This window comes from Phocoena phocoena, chromosome 9 (assembly GCF_963924675.1).
Source record: "Phocoena phocoena chromosome 9, mPhoPho1.1, whole genome shotgun sequence".
In the NCBI taxonomy this organism is placed as follows: domain Eukaryota; kingdom Metazoa; phylum Chordata; class Mammalia; order Artiodactyla; family Phocoenidae; genus Phocoena; species Phocoena phocoena.
Window position 1 is genome coordinate 92668253 of NC_089227.1, and position 21739 is coordinate 92689991.

The window sequence follows — 21739 nt, forward strand, 5'->3', positions numbered from 1 at the left end:
CCCTTGTCCCCCAATGGCTGGTCTTGTCTTTTATTTTTATTTTTGGCCATGCAGCATGTGGGATGTTAGTTCCTCTGACCAGGGATAGAACCTGCTCCCCCTGCACTGGAAGGCGGAGTCTTAACCTCTGGACCGCAGGGGAAGTCCCCCATATTGTCTTCTAAAAGTGTTGGAAGACACTCGTTCCCCTTGTCCCCCAATGGCTGGTCTTGTCTTTTATTTTTATTTTTGGCCATGCAGCATGTGGGATGTTAGTTCCCTGACCAGGGATCAAACCCACAGCCCCTGCAGTGGAAATGTGGAGTCACAACCACTGGACGGCGAGGGAAGCCCCCTTGTCTTTTTAAAGGAGCATTTATTTATTTATTTTTGGCTGCATTGGGTCTTCGTTGCGGTGCGCAGGCTTCTCACTGCGGTGGCTTCTCTTGTTGCAGTGCACGGGCTCTAGCCTCATGGGCTCTAGAGCACAGGCTCAGTAGTTGTGGTGCATGGGCTTAGTTGCTCCGCGGCATGTGGGATCTTCCCAGACCAGGGCTCGAACCCATGCCCCCTACACTGGCAGGCGGATTCTTAACCACTGCGCCACCAGGGAAGTCCCCTTCCCACCCCCGTCTTTTATTTTATCTTTTTAAAAAAATTATTTACTTAGCTGTGCCAGGTCTTAGTTGCGGTATGCGGGATCTTTAGTTGTGGTATGTGAACTCTTAGTGGTGGCATGTGGGATCTAGTCCCCTGACCAGGGATTGAACCTGGGCCCCTGCTTTGGGAGCGTGGAGTCTTAGCCACTGGACCACCAGGGAAGTCTCTTGTCTTTTATATTTTTAAATTATTTTTATTATTTTTTTGGCGGTACGCGGGCCTCTCACTGTTGTGGCCTCTCTCCTTGCGGAGCACAGGCTCCAGACACGCAGGCTCAGCGGCCATGGCTCACGGGCCCAGCCGCTCCGCGGCATGTGGGATCTTCCCTGACTGGGGCACAAACCCGTGTCCCCTGCATCGGCAGGTGGACCCTCAACCACTGCGCCACCAGGGAAGCACTCTTGTCTTTTACTTTAATTGAAATATAATTCACATACTACAAAAGTTCACCCTTTTAAAGTGTGCAATCTGGTGGGTTTTAGTATAGTCGAAAAGTTGTCGTGTAACCATCACCACTAATTCCAGAACATTCTCATCACTTCAAAAAGATCTCGCCTCTTTTCAGCTGCTGTGGGCAGCAGCTTGGGCGATGTTGCAGTGGAGGAGCAGGGTTTCAGGAGGGCTCAGATCCCTTCCCACACTTGGCTGAGAGCGAGGAGGTTTCAGTGCTCCCCTGAAGGTCATCAGTGTCTGTAGGGGGCACCCAGGCAAGTCGTGCTGCCTCAGACGTGGGCGGGCTTGGGTGCTAGGGAAGCTGCTTGGCCGGGCAGGCACAATGGAGACAGGGGCGGGACGGCAAGTCCAGGGGGAACATTCAGGACAGGCCCCACCCAAATGATATCTCCCCTAAGCGCCAGTCTTAGCGCTGCAATCCACACTTTTGGGGCTACAGCTCAAGAGTCAGCAGTTGAACCGGAAATGCCTTGCAGGGGTGACTCCCTAAACGGTTATCACCACAGCCTTTCTCTGAGGGAGCTTATCTCAGAGGCCGGAGGGAACACTGAGCTCTGGGGCTGAGAAAGGAAGGAGGAGGGGCTGACTTAGAGAAAGGAGAGGCAAGTGGGAAGACCAAGTTTTAGCAAAATTCTGTCAGGCCAACCACAATGCACATTGCTTTGTCCTAAGGCTCCGTTTGTCATCCCCAAGCCTCTGAGGAAGGCATTAAGGAGCTCCTTCACAGTTCCCTGGACCAGTCCTGCAATAGTAAGAGCCCAAAGTATTAAGAGGAATATATATAACTTTACCAAGTGGACTTAGTAGGAAGTGCTCTTAGGATAAATGCCTGTGGAATGGAAGAAAACAATGGCACAGAGGAAGAAGTTGGCATTTATCCTGTAGAAATACATGTGTGAATGATATATGCCCAAGGCTGACGTAATTGCACAGAATATAAATGCACTGCAACATTACTCCTATGGTTGTTGTTTGTGTTTGTGGCCTTAGGCACGTGACATAACATTTGCCAATTTGACCATTACGTTTACAGTTCAGTGGCACTAAGTACATTCACATTGTTGTGCAACCATCACCTGCTTTTTTTTAAAGAGCAATATTTTGACGTGGCTGGAAAGTGCAGGACAGTGACTGTCCCCCTCAGTGTAGCAGGGCCCTTGCCCTACATATCTCCTAGAGGGCAAATGCCCCCATCTCGAGATGGGGGGCAGCTTTCGGCATCTCTCTGCTTCCACAGCCCCATCTCCGCATAGAGCAGGGCTTTACTAGCCTCGAGGGGCCATCTGGCTGGTGGGAACCAAGGGCGTGGAGCCAGTGGACCCCATGCCTCTGGGAAGGCACTGACCCCCTCGCCCTGTGAATCACCCTAGCACAGCTGATCCTGGCTTGGCCTTGGCAGGGCTGCTGTGCCACCTCAGTTTCTGCCCAGAGCTTCCCAGATCCACCAGGCCAGGGATAAACCAGGGCGGGGAGGGGAGAAAAGCGGCCTCGGCCCCGGGACCCGAGCGGAATGCAGCGGGGCTCCGGTCTGCTAGGCTCGTTGCCGGCCAGCCAGGCCCTCCGCTCTGCTGGACTCTTGGCCTGCCGCCTCCCAGCTTGTCAGGTCCGGCTGCCACCCACAGTCTCGTTGGATAAGCCCTTTCACACCTGTCCAGGGGCCTGGCAAGAGTTAAGGGTGGGTCCACATGAATCTGCCAGAAAAAACAACTCAGCCCGCATTCCGCCTGGGGGGATAAGGGATGAGCTCTGTCGTAGGGAGGACAACCTGTGGTGAGGTTCAGTAGCGGGGCTTAACCCGGGCTCTTAGGATTAGGGTTGGGAGGGGGAGGGGTGAAGGCTGTAGGCAGGAGAGTAAGAGGGGCAGGTAGGGAGCCCTGATCAAAGGTGAGACGCTCCCTGGCCCATTGTCAGGGAAACTGGCTCCAGGCCTCTGTTAATTGTAGCCCGAAGGAAGTTGCAGGCTGGCAGCTGAACCCCATGCAGGAGCTGGGTAGGGGCGAGGTGTGGTCACTGGACAAGCCAGGGAGTGAAGTTAATTGGCCTTAACAGGTGCCAGCAGCTAAGTGGCCCCTCTCACCTGCCTTTTGCTTTTCTTACTAACCTTTGCTCAGCCAGGAATCTCCCCTTCCTCCTCTACCTGTTTCAGCCCCTCCCAAACACCCAAGTCAGGCTCTGAACTCAGCTCACATCAAGCCCCCCTGAAGTCTGAGCGGAGCCTCCAGCTCCGGCCCGCCTTGCCCTCCTCTGAGTTCACGCCCACAGCGATCTCTCCTCAGGATTTTGGGGAGCCTAGCCTGTACTGCCTTGGGCTGGCTTTTAAGCCAACTTTTTAAAAAGTCTTTTTAAAAAAAACATACAAACAAACCTGAATTCACCAAGTCTGTGGGCTCTTGCAAGCTTTCATCAATGCTTTTATTCTCTAAAGCACTTTAGAAGCTCTTATGTAATGCTGAACTCAGGCCATGCGTGCAAAAGTCTTACCTCCAAAACTTGGCGCTAAGATTACTCTCTGTCAGTGAAACTCAAGGGAGAATTTGTATATAAGGGAGGAGATGGGTCACCTGAAGAAGTGAGACACCTAAGACAGAGACCTGTACATATTTGAAGATACTTGGGGGACTCCCAACCAATCAAGGGTTCTAGGGCCTTAGCCCCAGGTAAGTCAAGGTGGATCCCCGGCATCTGCATTTTAAACTAGTACCCCAGGCAGATTTGATGCAGGTGGTGTCAATCACCCCTGAGAAACTTTGAGAGGTATGGCTGGAAGGTGAAGGATATAACTAAGAAAGCCGGAATCTCTCTGAAGAAAGGAAGGGAGCATAGGAAAGGGGGCACCCCTCACACATTGTGGGCAGGAGTATAAAATGGTGCAGCCTCTGTGGAAAACAGTTTGATGGCTCCTCAAAAATGTAAATGTGGTAATTACCATATGACTCAGCAATCCTCGCCTAGGTATATACCCAAAGAAATTGAAAACAGGTACTTAAATACATGCATACACATATTTGTTGCAGCGCTATTCACAATAGCCAAAAGGTGGAAACAACCCCGGTGTCCATCGATGGATGAATGGACTTTTATGTTATGTGAATTTCCCCCCAATAAAATAAAGAGGAAAAAAAAAAAGAAATGTAGGGCAGGGGGCGGGGGCAGGGGAAGTGCCAAGGATCAAGGAGTCAGCAGGGCAGGGCAGATGGAGCACTGCCCAGGGAAACAGACCCTCGGTGAGATGGGAAGGTCTGTTGGGCTCCCCTCCCCTCCTGGGGAGACGTCCCTCCAGACTCTCCAACACCCTTTGCTCTGACTTCCTACTCACCAAGCAACCTCCTGATTATTAATGTGGTCTCCTAGGGGCTTGGTGCTTGTGCTGCAAACAAGCTATCTGAGACGCCAGGAATGGCTGTTACGGTCAGCAGCAGGCTGCCTCCCCTTGATGAAGTACTCCTTTGGCTTTGTGGGGTATGCATCCATCTCTACTGAACTTGCTGCCTGCGATAGAGACAGTATAGTACCAGTTTTATTTTTTATATTTTTAAATTTTTTATCCGTATATTTTATTTTTTATATCTTTATTGGAGTATAATTGCTTTACAATGTTGTGTTAGTTTCTGCTGTAAAACAAAATGAGTCAGCTATACGTATACATATACACCCATATCCCCTCCCTCTTGCATCTCCCTCCCACCCTCCCTATCCCACCCCTCTAGGTGGTCACAAAGCACAGAGCTGATCTCCCTGTGCTATGCGGCTGCTTCCCACTATCTATTTTACATTTGGTAGTGTACAGATGTCCATGCCACTCTCTCACTTCGTCCCAGCTTACCCTTCCCCTCCCCGTGTCCTCAAGTCCATTCTCTAACGTCTGTGTCTTTGTTCCTGCCCTGCCACTAGGTTCATCAGTACCATTTTTTTAGATTCCATATATGTGCGTTAGCATCCGAGTACCACTTTTAGTACTGTTGTGGGAATTGTTTCTTTGGTCAGCAAACATTTACTGAGAGACGAGTCTGTGCCAGGCGCTGGTTTTAGGCTCTGGGAATTCAGCAGTGAACGGGATGGACATAGTCCCTGCCCTCATGGAGCTTACATTCTTGTGATCAAATAACACATGTGATTAATTCAGCATAGTAATGGGCAAAAAGAAGTGCTCAATAGAGGGCAGATCTTATCACTATTCTTGGTCTGAGTGAGAAGAGGTTTGTGTGGTAATTCCTAAGAATTCCTTCTCCCTCGTCTCAGCAGTGGTGACAGCTGCATTCTCGCTCAGATTTGCTCTCTCCGGCCTCTTCCTGAGACATGCCAGCTGCACCTGCTCCCACTCACCCCTTCCCTTGCCCACCAGTGTCTCTGATATTCCATAGCAATAAAATCCACCCAACAAGCCTGCTCCAACTGTTTTTCGTGGCCAGGTAACTGACCATGAATTGAAACACAATAATGGAATGCTTCTAAACACATATTCTTTATGGAAACTGTATGAGTTTTACTGGAATTAGAGGACTTGGTTCTTGGACAGATGGTTGGTGTGAGGCAAGAACCAAAGGTTAAGTGGTTGTGATCTGGGCTAACACACCCATGCTTTATGGCCATGCTTTGTTTCTAAACCCAAATAGCGTGATCCATCCAGATCTACACTAGACTGAGCAGAGATCACAAACCTACTTTTCCCTTTTGTCTCTGATCCTCCCCAGCCCAATTTACCACTTTGCAAAATGTAGACAACTTGTTGATTTAGTTTCAACTTAGAGTAGGATGGGAGGGATGTTGGGAAGCTGAACCGTGTACAATGATGTTCTGCTTCTTGATATGGGTGCTGGTTACACAGATGTGATCATTTGTGAAAGTTTGTCAGGCTGTGTATATTTCATAATCTGTGCACTTTTCTGTATGTATATTTTACTTCAAGCAAAAATGAAAATGAAAATAGGGCCAATGGACTAAGATACTATTTCTTTTGGCTGCGCCGCGTGGCTTGTAGGATCTTAGTTCCACGACCAGGGATTGAACCCATGCCCCCTGCGGTGGAAGCACAGAGTCCTAACCATTGGACTGCCAGGGAAGTCCCTGTACTAAGATACTTTTACGAAGATGCTTTTCTCAGTGCTCCTTATGATATTAAAAATTGGAAATACACTGCATGCATGAGAGGATTGGTAAAATAACTTTTAGTATATCTATAAAATAGAATATTATGTGACCATTAGAGGTGTTGAAAAGATGTATATTCACTTGGAGGTTGTAAACAATATAATATGAAAAAGTTAGAAAAGAAGGTAGATTATAAAATATTAAAAGGGATCATCTCTGGGCAGAATATTGGTATTAATAGAGTTAACTAATCTGAGGAGCTTGTTAGTTACAAATTCCTGAGTCCAAACACTCAGAGAGTCTCTTTCAGTCTTCCCCCAACCCCCAACCACACATATCTACCCAGGTTAATTGTTATGCATAGTCTCATTCTTACCCTTATGGGGGGCCTTGGACCCCTTTGAGAATCTGATGTAAACTATGGATCCTCTCTTCTCAAAAACGAATGGACACACCAAATCTCGGATACAATTTGGGGGGTCCATGACTTTAGTTAAGAACCCCTAATGTAGAATGAGAGGTCAACCTCTCCTTATTTTCCTCTTGTTCTCATTTTTCCTCATAAGACCCCTTGCTCCCAACTCCCTAAAGGTCAAGAACCTCTGCCAGGGGGAAGCTTCCCTGGTGGCGCAGTGGTTAAGAATCCGCCTGCCAATGCAGGGGACATGGGTTTGATCTCTGGTCCGGGAAGATCCCACATGCCACAGAGCAACTAAGCCCGCGAGCCACAACTACTGAGCCTGCACTCTAGAGCCCGTGAGCCACAACTACTGAGCCTGTGTGCCACAACTACTGAAGCCCGCGTGCCTAGAGCCCGTGCTCCGCAACAAGAGAAGCCACCGCAATGAGAAGTCTGCACACTGCAACAAAGAGTAGCTCCCGCTCACCGCAGCTAGAGAAAGCCCGCATGCAGCAACGAAGACCCAACGCAGCCAAAAAATTAAAAACAAACAAACAAAACCTCTGCCAGGCAGCACAGGCCCCTGGGCCATTGCCAAGGTCAGAGCACATCCCTTTCGTGTGTTCTTGCAGGGTTCCTGGGAACCCAGAGGGAATCCACCAGTGGGATGTGCAGGCAGTGGGTTGGCCGGGGGGTGGCCCGGAGGCCTGCTTTGAGAACGTGCCTGTGCTGCCGACTGTTCTCTTCCTGCCGCCCTGCCTCAGGCCTTGCAGGAAGGCGCCCCCCCGGAATGCAGCCTTCTCCTGCACCCCCGCTTCCTCCCCTCTGGCCGCACAAGTCTGAGGAAGCTGTCCCCAAAGTTTTGATGCGCCTTGATAACATCAACAACAGAAGTCCCTGCATTCATCCTGAACATGTACTAGTTCATGTACGCTGCTCTGGGTCCCGATACTGAGACGTGAAAATTTCATATAGTATAAATAGGAATGGGCTCAAAGCAGTGGCTCACATGTTTTAAGATGGGCTCTAGGCAGCATCATAAACTTTAGGACCCTAAGAATATTTTATTAACAGATCTTACGAGGAGATTTCCTCTTTTTGTGTGTACCTCTAAAAGTCATGGGCTGCTTGGGCAGGGGACGGCTCTATGGCTTCTAAGAGGAAAGAGGCCGTCCAGAAAAGTCAGGTTCATTTGGGACCAGAGGAATCAGTGGCATGACAGCAAGTGGCCTCGGCCACCAGGTGGCATCACCAGCCAGCCTGAGAGCGCAGCTCATCCCAGGAACCCAAATCCTTTTACGGTTGTTCTCTTTCTTCCTTTTCAGCACAGATTTGACTCCACTCCACTACCTGCCAGTCCTTTCCCCAAGAGGACTCCCGTCCCGACACCTGTGGTGTGGTGTCTGTAGTGTCTGTAGGCGTCGCCACAGTGCTCCCCTCTTCACCCCGCACTTGTCCCCAGTTCTGCCCAGAGGAGCACCTGGGGGCTGCCCCTTCCCATCTCCTCCTCTTGGCTCCAGAGCACAACTGCCAAGCAGGATGAACCAGGGAGAGGTGACACAGGGCAGGACAGTTGTCTTAGCCTTGGCATAATAAAAGGAAAACCCAAACACTTTTCTTTTTTTTTTTAATATCTAAGATTAAAAAAATTAAAAAAACCCAAAACCAACAACCAAAGCAATCCGTTTGAATGTGCCTGGTCTCAGGTCCCATTTCCAGTGCTGTTCTAAAGAAGCGGCACCTTCCGGTGGCTCGGGGGGTCCCGGGTCCTGGGGAGAGCCCAGTGGTGGCCGGAAATCATCCCGGCCTTTATCCCAGCCCCTGGGACAACCAAGGACCCAACATTTCAGAAAGACCACCAGGACTGTTTTTAAGACACGCGGTTGCCCTAGGAAAAGTTCTCCCTGGAGGCTGGACTGAGGGCTATTTCTTGTGGAGAAACTTCATTTTATTGCCTAAAAAAAGAAAGTGAGAACATTTCACCAGGCAGACAAAGGGGCTGAGTTAAATCCTGCCCTTTTCACCCCAGAGGCAGTGCAGACAAGTGTGGCCTCCCCCCCCCCCGCCCAGAGCTTCACCCCAGAGCTCAGGAGAAGTTGGGGGACTTCGCCCTGCCTGGCTGCCCTCCTCGTGCCTCCCCGTGAAAAGGGGTCTTCCTCAGACTTGGGGAGTTTTGAAAGGAAGCATGTCAGAGCTGTAGATGTTGCTTCTGAAACGGTGATACAGGAAGCACTGACTGTAACACATCCCTGAGAGCCAAGTGAGGAGAAAACTCCCAGCAGCACGGGAGGTAGGCGGTCCCTTCCCAGGCAGCTGGCCATCCTGGCCGAGGCACCGGCACGGCCCCTGCAAGTCCTCCGTGGGGTCCTCCTCACTGCAGTTCTTCCTTACTGGGGCCTGCTTCCTCCTTCATCTTTTTCTCTTTCTTCTCCTCCTCTCTTTCCTAGTAAGGGCCTTTATCCTGATTAAACTGCAGTCCTTATTAAAATTCTTACATTTCCACTTTTTGGGGGCATCATCTGGAGGCTGGTCCAGGTCTTTACTGCCAGACACCTTTCTCTGGTTCCATTCATCATGCTTCTAAGCCCAATACCCCAGAAGGTTTAAGAGTGTGGGAGATAATAGTGAAAGAACAGCAAGGCAGCCAGGGGCCCAGGAAAGCAGGGAGGGGGCCATTTGTGTCCTTTGCTTACGATCTGGGGACAGATTAGAACAGGTGGGTAAAATGCTGACTTGGCCCACTCGGTGCAGGCCTCAGAGCTCTGTATTATTAGGCCCCGGCTCTAGGGGAGGGAACTGGCCAAGACCCCATGGCTCGGAGGCTGTTGATAGGAACCGAGACCCCTAGGCCTCACCTAGTCCCTTCAGGAACTTGTTGACACCACTGTGTTCTCCACTGGGGAGTGTTTCCAGGTACTCTTGGGCTCGGACCTCAAAAAGACCTGTTGATAAGAGAAATCCCAGCCATTTTAGTTCCTTCTCTTCGTGCTTCTAGACATATCCATTTCCTTACTGCCACAGGAAAGAGAAACCTTGCTTCTGAGATGAAGTTGCTCCTATAAACATGCTCTGAATCATGAGATTTATAAGGGCTTGTACTGCCCTTATGATTGTCCAACCTGTGCAATAAGTGTCTTTGGAAAGCTGTAAAGCTAGCTCGTATGTGAAATCCTATCTTTACTGGACAAACGCCTTGCAAGCATGTACACTGTGCCAGGCCCGCGGTTTCAAAGATGAACCAGACGGCCTTGGCTCGGGAGCTCCTGAGGGCTCCCTTTTCCTCGCATTCTCCCATAAGAGGGCCCCTGGCCAAGTGGTTTGGCCTCCTGGGAACCCGGCTGCCATCTGCAGACTCAGGAGGGCGGACAGGCCACCTCTGAGGGCCCTTCAGTTCTCACCCGGGACTGGAGCCTCAGGCATGCTGTCTTCATCTCTTACTGATCTTCCACAGACGGGGCTCCTTCTGTGCTACTTTTAAGCCTTATGTCTCGCTCTCTCTATCAAATAGTGATCTGTGTACCCAGCAGGTCTTCTATTAAAAGGAATCCTTTCATCAGGAGTTGTGGGACTCATACTCGCTAATCCATTTTCTTTTGTCTCTTCAGATAGCACTCATCAGAACACCTGAAGTGTGACAGACTCCCTTTCTGCCTTGCGAAGAGCTCTGGGAATTTAGAGCTTTGGTTCCTCAGATCAGTCTCTGCAATCGCAGCCCCAGAGGACACCAAGGCCTGGGCCAGCTGCTTCCCTGGCCCCCACCCCTGGCCACTGTGAGGCATCTCCTCAGTGTTGAGCATCTTTCCCCTTCTCGGGTCTAGCTCCCATCTGGGATAGCCTTTACTGACACTTCTAATTTTTAGATTCCCACAAGGACTTAAAATGATGTAAGAAAGAGATGGGAACGGTTTCATCCTCCTGGTGCACACTCCCTGCTCCTCCATCACTAGAAGCGTGATGGAGTCCAGCAACAGGGACAGGGAGGCTAGGAGAGACAGGGGAACCTCACAGAGCGAGGGCTGGGGCGGGGCTGGGCGGTCTCGTGGAGCGATGACCCACAAACCCCGCAGGTTGGGGCAGTCTCTGCCGTCCTGCCTCCCCCATGGCCAGCCCGCTGGGCTCAGTGGCACCACGTACAGCGGAGGGCGTGGGGCTGTCCTCCCCTCCTCTATCCGATCCCCAGGTCCCGGAGGAGAGGCTGAGGAAGCAGGGCAGAGGGAACCAGAGGAGGCCTGAGGAAAAGGAGAAGAGGCGCCACAGAGAGGGGAAGGGAAGGATGTCCTTGAGACTTTCGCTGAGCTGGGGAGAATAGAACAGGAGGGAACTTGCCACCAGAACCTGCAGTGTGGTTCTGGGAATGGGAAGCAGAGGAGAAGCGACGCCTGAGGAGACGGCAGGACACAGGGGCAGTTTCCCCAGCTCAGAGGTGGTGAGAATGAACGTCCTCCAGAGAAGGCTGCATGCTGTTCCCATCCGTGCCCTGGCCCATGACCTTCCGCCCTGCTCAACACCCACCCGGGGTCTGGGCATCTCTGGCTGCCTCAGCCCCCCACAGGGAACATGCCTCCTGACCTTTGGCATCCTGCCGGCGCCGCTCCCGCTCCTGGATGAAGCCCCGGAACGTCTGGGTCTCCATGAAGACCTCCAGGAACCGGCGGAGGCTCTTGGAGGAGACGGCTTTGCGGAAGGCCTCTCGCTGCAGGGTCCTCTCCTCTCGCTCGCCTGCCGTCAGGAACAACGAGTAGTGGCCCACGATCTCCACGAAGAAGCGGACAAAGGCTTCGGATACCACTTCGTTCAAGGGGCTGGACTCGGGGCCTGAGCAAAATGGGGAAGGACCAGGACCGCTGAGGGCGGAGGGCTGAGGCAGAGCCTTTGGGACAAGCCAGGCACTAAGACAAGGATGCTAGCTCCCTGGATGGCAAACTGCAATGATCCACAAAAAGATTACCCACAGTGAGCATTCATTTCTTCCCCACCTTTAAACAGATATTTTAGGGCCAAAATGGGGTGGGAAAAGTCTTCCCCACAGCTTATTGTTAGAAAGAGGTCCTGATAAAGGGGACGAGCGCCCAGCCTCTCTCCCTGTATACCTCTCTTGCCTATTTTCCTGCTTAACCCAGTGCCAAGTGGGACAGATGCCCATAGTCCATTTGCTCCCTGACTCCAATGATGGAAGAGGGGGTGAGGTCTGGGAGGTGGATGAGCATTTACCACGCTTGCAGTCTGGGGACCTGTCATCCTGGTCACTAGCCAGGTCATTCCTCTGTTCCAGAATGTGTTCCAGGGCTACCTGAAGCTTCCGGGGCAGAATGGAATCCTCGTCATCCATCTGTAAAGCAGAAAAAACAGGTGGGCCATCGCCCCAGTGCTTCTGGGGATGGTGGCTGCATCCTGGCCAGCAGGACACATTGGACACTGCAGGGCAGGCCTGGCAGGGTTCCTGGTTTAGTGGAAAGAACACAACTTAGAACTAGAGGTCTGAGGTTTGAATCTTGATTCCACTTTTTACAAGCTATGTGAGCCTCAGTTTCCCCACCTGTAAAATGGGCTACCAATCAGCATCTACCTCACCGTGAAGATTAAATGCACCATATAAGACGGTGATGAAAGAAACTGAAGAAGATATAAATTAATGGAAAGATATTCTGTGCCCATGGATTGAACGAATAAACACTGTTAAAATGTCCATACTACTTAAAGCCATCTATAGATTCAATGCAATCCTTATGAAAATTCCAATGACATTTTTCACAGAAATAGAAAAAACAATCGTAAAATTTGTATGGAACCACAAAAGACCTTGAATAGCCAAAACAATCTTGGGGAAGAAGAACAAAGCTGGAGGCATCATAATTCCTGATTTCAAACTTTATCACAAAGCTACCGTAATCAAGATAGTATGGTACTGGCAAAAAAACAGACATATAGACGAACAGAACAAAATTGAGAGCCCAGAAATAAACCCGTACATATATGGTCAGCTAATATTTGACAAGGGAGCTGAATATTTAATGGGGAAAGGATGGTTTCTTTCTTTTTTTAAAAAAAAATAAATTTATTTATTTATTTATCTTTGGCTGCACTGGGTCTTCATTGCTGTGTGTGGGCTTTCTCTAGTTGCGGCGAGTGGGGGCTACTCTTCCTTGCGGTGTGCAGGCTTCTCATTGCGGTGGCTTCTCTTGTTGCAGAGCACGGGCTCTAGGTGCATGGGCTTCAGTAATTGTGACATGGGGGCTCAGTAGCTGTGGCTCATGGGCTCTAGAGCACAGGCTCAGTAGTTGTGGTACATGGGCTTAGTTGCTCCGCGGCACGTGGGATCTTCCCGGACCAGGGATCGAACCCATGTCCCCTGCACTGGCAGGCGGATTCTTAATCACTGTGCCACCAGGGAAGTCTGAAAGGATGGTTTCTTAAATAAATGGTGTTGGGAAAACTGGACATCCACATACGAAGGAATGAAATTGGACCCCTGTCTTATACGAATGAAATTGGACCCCATCTTATATGACTCACAAAAATTATGTGGATTAAAAAGAATTGGATTAAAGAGTTAAATGTAAGAACAGAAACTGTAAAACTACTAGAAGAAAATATAGGTGAAAAGCTCCTTGATATCGATCTTAGCAACAGTTTTTTGGGATCTGATACCAAAAGCACAAGTAACAAAAGCAAAAGTAAACAAGTGAGAGTACATCACACTAAAAAGCTTCTGCACAATAAAACAAACAATCAGCAAAATGAAAAGGCAACTACAGAATGGGAGAATATATTTGTAAAGCATATGTCTGATAAGGGGTTACTATCCAAAATACATAAGGCACTCATACAACTCAATAGAAAAAAAGATGTGCAAAGGACATGAATAGACGTTTTTATAGATGTGTATGTACGTGTATATACATGTGTATGTGTATATATACACATAGATACACATACGCACAATGGAATATTATTCAGCCATAAAAAAGAAAGAAATACTGGGCTTCCCTGGTGGCGCAGTGTTTGAGAGTCTGCCTGCCGATGCAGGGGACACGGGTTCATGTCCGGGTCCGGGAAGATCCCACAGGCCGCGGAGCGGCTGGGCCCGTGAGCCATAGCCACTGAGCCTGCGCGTCCGGAGCCTGTGCTCCGCAACAGGAGAGGCCACAACAGTGAGAGGCCCGCGTACCGCAAAAAAAAAAAAGAAATACTGACTTTTGTGATAACATGGATAGACTAATACTAAGTGAAGTAGATAAGACAGCAAAAGGTAATACTGTATGTTCTCACTTATACGTGGAATCTAAAAAAACTGAACTCTGGGTATTTGCTGCTCGTCCAGTGGTCAGGACTCAGTGCTCTCACTGCCAGGGTCCCGGGTTCAATCCCTGGTCAGGGAACTAAGATCCTGCAAGCCCCGTAGTGCAGCCAAAAAAAAAAAAAGTTATATATATATATATGAACTGAACTCATAAAAATAAGAGAGTAGAATGGTGGCTACTAGGGGCTGAAGGGTGAGGGAAATGGGGAAATGTTGGTCAAAGGGTACAAACTTCCCGCTATAAAATGAATAAATTCTGGGGAATCTAATGTACAGTTTGGTGACCATAGTTAACATATACTTGAAAGTTGTTAAGAGAGTAGATCTTAAATGTTATCACTACACAAAAAAGGTAATTATGTGAGGCAATGGGGGGTTAACAAACCATATTGTGGTTATAATTTCTCAGCGTGTATGTACATCAAATCATCATGTTGTACATTTTAAACTTACATATGATATGTGTCAATAATATCTCAATAAAGCTGGGGGGGAGATTAAATGCAACACAATTAATTTGTGAAAGTGCTTGGCACCTATTGGCTCCTCAATCAATGTTTCCCACTGTCCCCTACCTCCCACCCCATGGGGTGGCTAGTTCTAATCCGGGGACTCGGGTCAGGGCAGATGACCAGTATTTTTTAAAGCTGGCTTTATGATCTGGGTCTCAAAGCAGGAAGGCCTTGGGATGGGCCTACCCAGAGGGGCTCTGGGAAGTGAAAGTAGACGGAACTAATGATAAAAAAAAGGCATTAACACATATAACTTTTCAGTGGCCATTCCAAGTGTAAAAGCAGTCCTTCAGAATGCCCAGAAAGCCTTTATATAATGATTCTTTGCAAGATCTGATAGGAGTCAGGCCTTTCTGGCAAGTGATAACAAGAAACTAACTGTGTATTACTTTCTCTGATAATGAAAGTAGTTTATAATCATTATAGAAAATATATGAAAGTATCAAAACAATTAAAAATCACTCATAATCTGTCTCCTTTTCAGTCTCCCATCCCAAGACAACCAGAATTAATGTTTTGGTGAGTTTTCCTTCCAATCTTTTTTAGAGTTTTATATATATATATATATTTTTTCTTTCTTGTTTCTATTCTTTTTTAAAAAAACAAGGTCAGCAAAATAGTGCATACAATTTTGCATCCTGATTTTTCCACTTCATATTATATCATGAAATTTGTTATCAAATATTATTGAAAAGCATGTTGAAAAAAGACAAGTGTCCATAGTTATAACCTACACAAAGATTCTAATTGTCAGTAAACCGTTTTATGACAGAACACGTGGGAATCAATCCTTTGTCCAAAGCCCTCCTCTTTGGCCCCGTCTTCTGTCCTATCTTCAGTCAAGCCCTGGCCAGGGACTGCCCAAGCCCCTTGACCTGTTGTGCAATTTCAGGCACACAAGGGAGCCTTTCCGCAGCTGGAAAGCTGAGCTCCAAATAACAAAGAGCTGAAAACAGAGCAAGCAGTGGGTTGAAGCTGCACTTCTTACTCACCTGTCTGAGGAACCGATTGTTGACAAGGTCGACCACAAGGACCTATGAGATAAGGAAAAGGGACTATTATTGTTACCAGGGCTTCTGGGATACAGAGATGGACTCTTAGCCTTCTTCCTTCTTGGCACCCAGAGTGGCAGCAGGGCTGGGGGTGGAGGGGGCCATTTGTGGTTTCCTGACATTGCCACTGTAGCCACAAACGATGAAGAGGGGAGGTGGGGCAAAGGGCTTTCCAGAAACACACACTTTCAACACTGTAACTGCAGGCTGGGACATGTGTGGGCCACAGGCTGGACTCCCTGCCCTGTTCTCAGACTGGCTGAGGCAAAGCTGCTGTTTTTTAGCGTGTGGGTCACTGAGGAGGCGCCAGAGGCCACAGCCCCCCATCGTTCCCATTCCACTCGGTTCTGCCACCTCCCCACCCCCCAGGCCTCCCTCCTCCTACCTCCCAGTGACACACTTAGCCCTGTCATTTGTTTTAATGGGGTAGGAGGGGAGAGACCCAGAGGACTGGACCCAATGGGAGAGTAAGTCAAGCTACAGGTGCTGGGCTTCCATGAGTCAAGGCTTTCAGGCTAAAGCACCTCCCTCCTCCCTTCTCAGAGTGAGGCTGAGACCCAGAGCCACAACTAGGGTGAAGCAAGTGAAGGGCCTAGGGCACGAAACTTAAGGAGGCGCTCACTCATAGGATCAGGCAAGTGGCCGAGCCCCAGGCCTCAGCGTGGGCCACTGGCTCTGATGGAGGATGAGCAGGGGGCCTGGATGGCCACCATGATTGCACCAGCAGCGGGAATCATGGGCTCTGACACATGGCCCAGGAGTTAAGGGAGCGCTCTCCTTCCTTCTCACACCTTCTCCTGGGGTAGAACTGAGCCATTTGCGGGATTGAGGGTACCCAGGCAAACTCTTTGCAGTTCACAAACCCACACTCAAAGACCTGAGTCTGATGGTTAATATTTAACGGGACTTGGACTCTCTGGGCAATTAGAGGAGCTGCATCTGGGGACACGGGGAGGATTTCAGGCCCAGGGGTCCCCTGGGGGTTCAGGACTGCGCAGCGTCATTCAGTCCCCACGGTTCTGCTCTGACTGCTGGAGTTCTCAGTACACGGGGACAGACTATTTAGAGGAAGGGGCTGGGACTAAATAATCACAGAAATGCCAAGGGCTTTCCTCACTTGGATGCTAACTTGAAAATCCAGAACTCGATCATTAAAAACATTTTGGTTGTGGTCTTTTTAATTGATATGGAAAAGGACCTCCTTGTAGGAGCACAGTCTTTGTCAAGACTTCGTTATTAGCCCAAAGATAGTTTCCAGTTATTGTTAGCTCTTTGTGTGCTGTCTTCCCCCGGTGCTGCAGGGTGGAGAAGGGAAGGATAGGGCGGATGGCTATTTACGGATTAGGTGTATTAAAATCTGGGTAACTTGTTGATTGCTGCCCTTCTCAATGGGTATACATGGCAGTAGGCTCATTTAGAGGGGAAACCGAGTCTGCAGTCACTGAGGGTCTACTGAAGCCGACTTGGGACGGCTAACTCCCAGACAAAGCTGTGGGGTCCCCCTGCTCCCTGACCCTGCCTGCTGGCAGAGCGACAGCCAGCACCTCCCCTCTGCCCCGCCCCACAGGCAGGGCACAGGGGACCTCCCTGAGCTCACCTCTTCCAGCGGCAGCTCCCTGAGCAGTGGCAGTGAGCTGGTGAGCAGCCCAATGAGGAAGGGGGTTGGCGAGCACACGATGTCGATCATGGCAGGTGGCAGCACGGGAATGTAGGTGTGCTGCCAGGTGAAGGGGTAGATGACTGCCACCATCGCGTGGCAGCACGTGGACAGGGTGCTGCAGTGGGGAGAGAGGGGAGAAAGGGCCGATTTAGGGGAGGTGGGCAGCCTCCACGGGGAAGCCAGAGAGAGCTGTTCACACTCCAGCTCCCATTCATTCCCTCTCCCTCCCAAAACACACCCAAACAACAAAAGCCTCTTTTCTCATGGGTACTCCTTCTCTTATTGAAGATGCTTTGTATGCAAACACACAGTCTCTCCGCCAAGCATGAAAGCCTAGGTGTGATCAAGGGAAAACAGGGTAAGTCCTTCAGTATTCATGGGCAGCCGTCCGCTCCAAATGGCTCGGTTTGTGTAAAAGCGAAACTCACATACAGTTGCTTCTTGCCCAGAATCCAAAACACAGAAAAATAACAACATTCAGAGAAATAGTCTCTCTTAAAGCAGAATGATCATAATGTAGCCTTTTAAATATATATATATATATTTATTTATTTAGGCTGTGCTGGGTCTTAGTTGTGGCACATGGGATCTTTAGTTGCAGCATGCATGTGGGATCTAGTTCCCTGACCAGGGATCGATCCCAGGCCCCCTGCATTGGGAGCGTGGAGTGTTACCCACTGGACCACCAGGGAAGTCCCATAATGTAGCCTTTTATTGGCAAACGCTGGGCCTTATGAATCGTGCGTGATCCACAGCGCTTTGCTCAGTGCCTGGATTCAAACTCAGTTTGTTGAATGAAGGGTGGATTATTTGGGATTATCACTTTGCTATCAGTTCTGCGGAGCGGAGCCGCGGCGCAGTCATGACTGGCGGCCTTCCGAGATGAGTGAGAGCAGACTTTCTCTTCTTCCTTGCAGTCGTTTCTTATCGCTACTGAGCCTGCTCACAGCAGCTCCCCTCTCCTCTCATTCTAATATGCTGTTTCTAAAATGCTATGGGATTGGAAACTTCAGAAGCTTGTTAGAAATGTCTAAGGTAAGAATAAAACAAAAGTGAGGGCCCAGTGGATTCGTCTGTGAGTATACCAAGTCATCTTCAGGGCCATGTAACCAGCATTTCATTTGTTAGGACATCTTTTGAACATTTGCCCTGGTTCTCAGCTGTGCTCTGTTTACGTAACGTTGCAGGGAAGCTGAGTTCTAGATAAATGAATTCTCCTTTACTAGGTTCCCATGATGTCAGGCACCTATAATCTCATTGTCATAAAACTTTCCTGAGGCCGTTTAAAAAAATCACTTAGCTCTGGTTTACTTAAGGAAAAAGGAGGTAGATTAAAAGATATTGGCTAAGGACTTCCCTGGTGGTCCAGTGGTAAAGAATCCGCCTTACAATACAGGGGATGTGGGTTTGGTCCCTGGTCGGGGAACTAACATCCACATGCTGCGGGGCAACTAAGACCATGCGCCACAACTACTGAGCTCCCACACCTCAACTAGAGAGCCCGTGTGCCATAAAGTAGAGAGCGCAAGCGCCACAACTAGAGCGAAGTCCACGCCCCCCCAACAAAGAGCCTGCAATGCCTCAAAGAAGATCCTGCGTCTTAGCCACAGCTAAGACCAACACAGCCTAAAAAATAAATAAATAAAATAAATATTTTTAAAAAATGAATTAAGCCAGGCAGAAAGAGACAAATATTGTTTGATTCCACTTATATGAGGGACTTAGGATAGGCAAATCCATAGAGACAGAGTAGAATAGAGGTTAGCAGGGGCTGGCGGAAGGGAGAGTGTTGCATTGTTGCTTAAAGGGTACAGAGTCATAGCTGAGATGATGAAAAAGCTCTGGAAAGGGATAGTAGTGATGGTTGCAAACACCGTGAATGTACTTAATGCCACTGAATCGTACACTTAAAAATGATTTAAATGGTAAATTTTATGGTTATGTATATTTTACTGCAATAAAAAAAGCAGGGCTTCCCTGGTGGCACATTGGTTAAGAATCTGCTTGCCACTGCAGGGGACACGAGTTCCAGTCCTGGTCCGAGAAGATCCCACATGCCAAATCGAACCCGCGTCCCCTGCATTGGAAGGCGGATTCTCTACCACTGGACCACCAGGGAAGCCCCTAAAATGTATTTCTTATTGGGGACTACAGTAAAAAGGCTTGGAAGCCAATGATTTGGACGAGAGAACTGGTGGGGGCGGGGGGTGGAGACAGGTAGACAGTGATGGTTGAGTTGGAATTTTGACATTTACGTGTTTTACTAGGATGTTGGTTTTCATTTCCAAGTGACTAGAGGGAGTCCCTTAAAAGAGACCCTAAGAAGGAATTCCCTGAAGGAAGCCTTGTGCATGAAATCCACCTCTTTTTATAGCACATTTGTTGTTAAGTTCCTAAATATTACTTGGAGAAAGAGTGGATCATGCGATGGTCCAGTCCACAGACGCTGTCATCCATGGTCTCTTCAGCAAGTCTTTGAAACTCTCACTTTAGTCAATTCACTAAAGGAGAATAAAAATGCAGCACTCATGTTTAACAGTCCGTTTACAGGGGACTTCCCTGGTGGTCCAGTGGTTGAGAGTCTGCCTTCCAATGCAGGGGACGTGGGTCCGATCCCTGTCGGGGAACTAAGATCCCACATGCTGTGGGGCAACTAAGCCCATGTGCCGCAACTACGGAGCCCACACCACAACTAGAGAGCCTGCACCTAACTGGAGAGAAGCCCATGAGCTGCAACGAAAGATCTTGCATGCCGCAACTAAGACTCGATGCAGCCAAAAATAAATAAATACGTAAATACATAAATAAATATTAAAAAAAGAGTCCGTTTACATTTCAGAGGTGTGATTTAAGCATTTTTGACTCCAGGGAAGTTATAGAATCACAAAATTTTAGTCCTGGAAGTGATTTTAGAGATGGAGTGCATCGTCTTTTGAATTTTATACTAACAAGCCCGAGGCTAAAAGAGGTTAAAGTAGGGACTTCCCTGGCAGCGCAGTGGTTAAGAATCCACCTGCCAATGCAGGGGACACGAGTTCCAGCCCTGGTCCGGGAAGATCCCACATGCCACGGAGCAACTAAGCCCATGCACCACAACTACTGAGCCTGCGCTCTAGAGCCCGCGAGCCACAACTACTGGAGCCTGTGCACCTAGAGCCCGTGCTCCACAACAGGAGAAGCCACTGCAATGAGAAGCCCATGCATCACAACGAGGAGTAGCCCCCGCTCGCCACAACTAGAGAAAGCCCGTGCACAGCAACGAAGACCCAACGCAGCCAATAAACAAATAAACAAATAAATAAAATTAAAATAATAATAAATAAATTAAATAAAAGAGGTTAAAGTAACCTCTGCATTCAGGATGCGGGGAGGGTGGGGACAGAGGAGTCCTGCAGACTTGGGGTGGTAAAGAGATACACACTGAGGAATGGAGGTACGAAGAGGCACGGCCAGAAGCCTCTGGGTTTTTCTCAGTCGCTGCAATAGAAAAATACAACTGTTTTTTTCCCAACTCAAAGAAAAGGCCTCCCGCCCTTCTGCTTTCTTTTGGCCTCATCCCTAGAAGGAGTAAGTCTAATGGGTTCTCCCTTCTCTGTGCTGCTGCAGCGCTTTGTGTCTCCTGGCTGAAGCCCTGCAGGGCCGGGGTTGGGGGACAGGGTGTGCCTGGCTTAGGTGCAGTGAGCGTGAACCAGCTGGACTGGGAAGGTGTTGGAACAAGTTGAGAAGATAATGATGAGCAACGCCGGAGCTAGATACATCGGGCCGGTGAATAAATGTCACGAAAAGAAAGAAGAAAGTCATTCATTTAACTGGAACGCAGGGAGCTAAAGGACAACTGTGCTCAGTTTGATGACAACTCACTGCAATGGCCTGTTGGCCATGTAGCCAGGTGCTGCCACTGTTTGTGATTTCTCCTAACAAGTGGTTTCTGTTTGTTTGTTTTTTGAATAGCCTGATTCGCTGCTGCAGCTGGGTCCCAATGTTCCACACCTGGTTCCCACTGCCACCTCGTTAGCTGGCACCTGTGGAACCCAGAGTGTCAGGAGCCACATGGCAGGTGGGCAGTGCTGGCAGCGTCACATCCCTCTTGCTTTCCAGCTCCACCAATATTCTAAACAAAAGTTCTGCCTCTTGAAATACTATAAGGAAAGGTCAGATTCTGTAAATAATACAGCTAGTGGCAGCTCTTCCCCCAAAATAAATGGTGGAAGAGCAAAGAAGGGGTTATTCTGAGTGTAGCCTGTCGAAATTTTATTCCCTGACTCATGAAGGCAGGAGGAGCCTTCCATGGGGGTGGGTCCTGCTGGGATTGGTGGTTTCTTAGGAACATGCAGAGAACAGTCTATGGTTCTGGGGATGCTAAGGATGACTCTTCAAGTTCGCTTGCCCCTTAATGTGTAGCCTTACTGAGCATCTGCTGGTTGGAGGACAGGCAGTGTTTCTGAAGGACGTCCTAGGAAGAGGGCCCTGGAAGCTGGCTTGCATTACAGTGGGGGTGGAGGATGGGAACATCAGGGCCTGCAGCTGTGATCAATTCCTACAAAAGCGAGGCGGGGGAGGAGATGCCCCAGTGGGAGGTTGCCTGGGCCACAAGGTTAAAAGATGGGCACAGGGGAGAAGGGTCAGGTCTCAGAA

At 49.1% G+C, this 21739-nt stretch overlaps 1 protein-coding gene across 1 annotated transcript in view; it reads right to left on the reverse strand.

Annotated features, from left to right (window-relative positions):
- Positions 1-8503: 8503 nt before the first annotated feature.
- Positions 8504-21739, reverse strand: part of DENND2A (DENN domain containing 2A) — an 89587-nt gene continuing 76351 nt past the window's right edge. The window contains exons 15-20 of the mRNA XM_065883592.1: positions 17042-17219; positions 15385-15426; positions 11792-11909; positions 11150-11395; positions 9436-9522; positions 8504-8535 (exon numbers count right to left, since the gene is read on the reverse strand). Coding sequence (XP_065739664.1) covers positions 8504-8535; positions 9436-9522; positions 11150-11395; positions 11792-11909; positions 15385-15426; positions 17042-17219 — 703 coding nt within the window. The remainder of the gene's footprint in view (positions 8536-9435; positions 9523-11149; positions 11396-11791; positions 11910-15384; positions 15427-17041; positions 17220-21739) is intronic.